The sequence below is a fragment of the Quercus robur genome, chromosome 5, assembly GCF_932294415.1.
Source record: "Quercus robur chromosome 5, dhQueRobu3.1, whole genome shotgun sequence".
Lineage (NCBI taxonomy): Eukaryota > Viridiplantae > Streptophyta > Magnoliopsida > Fagales > Fagaceae > Quercus > Quercus robur.
The window spans coordinates 8,411,959-8,415,363 of record NC_065538.1 but is presented as its reverse complement, the minus strand read 5'-3'; the positions used below and the strand labels follow the sequence as shown (position 1 = coordinate 8,415,363).

The 3,405-nt window shown below is 33.2% G+C and overlaps 1 protein-coding gene across 1 annotated transcript; it reads right to left on the bottom strand.

Moving 5' to 3' along the window:
- Positions 1-683: 683 nt before the first annotated feature.
- LOC126725032 (mitochondrial import inner membrane translocase subunit TIM23-1-like) lies at positions 684-1,366 on the bottom strand. Its single transcript, XM_050429517.1, has one exon. It carries the CDS (start codon positions 1,251-1,253, stop codon positions 693-695), a length of 561 nt encoding a protein of 186 aa, XP_050285474.1. The 5' UTR covers positions 1,254-1,366; the 3' UTR covers positions 684-692.
- Between the last annotated feature and the right edge of the window lie 2,039 nt (positions 1,367-3,405).

Sequence of the window (3,405 nt, the reverse complement as noted above, 5' to 3'; positions counted from 1 at the left end):
CATACCAGAAACTATCAAATTTCCAATCTTTGAGCTACAAAAACATAAAACAAAAGCTGCCCACAAAATATTCACACATCATTAACCAAATGACCAACAGATAACAAATCCATTCGCATAAAACACAAAAATTATTCACTTTCAGTCCATTCATAAACTATCAAAATTTCAAATCATTGACACAAAACATAATAGAAAAGCTGCCCATTCCGACATCATTATCTAAATTACCAACCCACAACCATTCCATCCATGTAAAACAAACTACACAGGCTCTTTCCCACAAACCTCAACTATTCAGTACTCCAATCAAACTCCACAATACCGTGGCCAATCACAAACTACAACATCTAATCAGTAGCCAAATTACTATTCGAATCACATAAAACACACAAAAAAACAATTAATTAGTCTAATCATTACCCACTTTATACCCAAGTCCATGATTCATCCCAATTTATTCATAACCCAACAATTTTCACAAAATTGTATTAAAAATCATCCTAATAACAAAACACTACCACCATGGCATGGTCACTCTCCCATGCTTCAAACTATTCATTAATCCAATCAAATTCCACAATGTTTTGCTTTTTCAACTATCAAAATTTCAAATCTTTGATACCCCAAAGACATTATATTAAATTTGATCAAAAGACTCACATAGCAATCAAAGTCCCATCTTCTTTTTTTCATATGGGCACATATCGCTTCAACGCCTGCTTCGCCGTCACGGCGGCTCCGACCAAAACTCCCCCGACGGCACCCGCAACCGCAGCCGACCTCACTCCACGCGCCGCCCTATACACGGCGCCGGTACCGAGCCCCGCCGCCACGCTGTTCCACACATCGTCGACGTCCCTCAGCGCCATGGCCCCGCCCTCCATGCCGGCGTAGATGAGCCCGATGATCCCCAGCCGGTTCCCCCACGCCCGGCCCGCGTGACCGGAAGAGTTGAGCACCCGATTGGCCCGGAGCTTCGCGGTGTCGCCGGGCTCGAACGACTTGACTCCGGTGACGAGGCCGGAAGCTCCGCCGCCTAGAGCCCCGAGGAGGTAGCCGCAGCCGGTGAAGAAGGTGAGGTTGTCGCTGAGATTACGGCGGCTCCGGCGAGCTTCTTCGTCGAAGAGGAATTGAGGGGCGGTGGGGAGTTGGTAGACGTTGCGAACTGGGATCGGGACTTGGATCCCTTGGTACGGGTCGTAGTATCGGGTCTGGGTGTTATTCGGGTCGGGTTTTCGTTCGCTATCCATTTCGTTGATTTGTGGATCTTATTCTGGTTTTAGAGTTAGGGTTTGGAAATCTCTCAAACACAGAGAGAGAGAGAGAGAGATTTCACTTTGCAGTAGGCTTTTTTTTAACTTTTAAATCTCTTTCAATTTATATTTTATTTTCTTTATAAAAAAAACCTCTGTTTATTGTTTTAGACTTTTATACTATGTTTAATTATATTTTGTAAATTATATATTTTTATATTATTTTAAAAGTCCGACTAAAAAATCGAGAATTAGTTCTCATTTTGAGTCTTTGTCTGGTCCGGTTTTTAAAAACGTGCCAAAAAAGGAAAAGAAAAGTAGAGAAGGAAAAGAGTTTTTGTGAGACTTGGCGTGGGGAAGGGGATTCCTCATTTTATGCGTAGCTGGAAAGTGTAGAAATGTAAGCTTCGATTATATATACTTATCTTTTAGTTAAATAATTTTAAATTTAGAAACAAAAATAAGTTAAAAAAGTAATTTATTATTTTTTTAAAATTTCCTAAGTTTTAGATTTTTTTGCTAAAGTCAGTTTGAGTTTAGCTGTTTGGCTAGAGGATGTTCTTGAGGATATTGCAAAATTACTTTTGTTTGATGTTCATTAAGTAATTTTATTCTTCCCTAGGCCAATTTTGGTCTAGTTTCTTAAAAAAAGAAAAAAGAAAAGGAATTACTACTTTTTATTTTAAATTCAAATTTTCACACTTATATCAACTCTCCGGTAGAGAAATATTCTAAAAATTAGGACTCTATCACTATCTCACTTTTAAACATTATTCCACGTCTGACTTAAATAAAAAAAATACTCACAGTTATTTTATATATTTTGTTAGGTAGATGACTTCTCCTATTGAATTCCAATGCCTCTACATGAGACTTGAAAAAAAAAATCAAGAATTTCAGTTTCAAATAGTTTATTTCATTCATATCAGCCACGAACTCACATACAAATAACTAATTAGAAGAAAGACAAAAAAAAAAAAAAAAAAAGATGTTACGTCCACAACATTTTTACAATAAATCACAGGTGGTTAGTTGTTATTAGTTCAAATTTGAAACTAACATTAAGATTACTTTTTTGTCTCAACAATAATAACCAGTAACAATCTGCCACTTAGGATTTGTTGTAAAAATGTTGTGGACATATCATTTCTCAAAAAAAAAAAAAAAAAAAACTCACATAGAGAAAGATCCTAAAAGTTATGACACTTTCTCTATCTCACTTTTAAATATTATGACACTAAACTCAAAATAAAAAATAAAAAGTGCTTCATCGCACTCGCAAAGCACATATGATGAGGCTATTATGGTTATAACTTAATTCATTGACACTTTCAGGTGTTTTTAAAAAGTTCAAATTCCCTATTAAATTGTAATTATTGAATTATAAATAAATAAATTATTCATACTATTTAGTTCAAATTATTTTTTCAAAAAAAATTATTTTACTAAATGGTTGAAAGATTTTTTTTTAATTTTTTTTTAGAGAAGGTTAAAAGATAAATTGAGATAAAATAAAAAGACAATGGTTAAAATAGTTAAACTAAAAAAATATCTTAAAGATATCATGCTTCATTCCTTATGTTTTAAGTTATAACTTATTATATAACTACCTACATTTTTAAAACTTTCATATTTTGAATAGTTAGTATTTATTTTGAACAAAAATAATATCCTAGTGCTTGCATGAAACTAGTATAAATAAATGACTAGTTATAATTAGAACTCATTGCAATTATTTATGCAATACTAGTCAACATAATATATGTCTAAAATGGGATTTAATATGTGTTCAAGCAGTATTCCTACATAAGTACACCCCAATCCATACAATCTTAAAATTCTAGGGTATCTAATAATATATATATATATATATATAGATGAGTTCAAATTACATCTGGTGTAACTCTAAAAGAGTTACACTTTTTCTACACGTACCATTGATTTTTATTAGATCTAAAGGTAGAAAAATACTATTGTCAAATCATTATTACTCCTAGAAATTCGCTTCTCAAAAAAAAAAATACCCCTAGAAATTAGTAATAAATTGCATTTACTATCTAACTTTTATCTTAAATAATAACAATAATAAATAAAAATCTCTCATCATCATATCTCTCTTCCTGAACTTTTATCTCTCTCTCTCATAAGC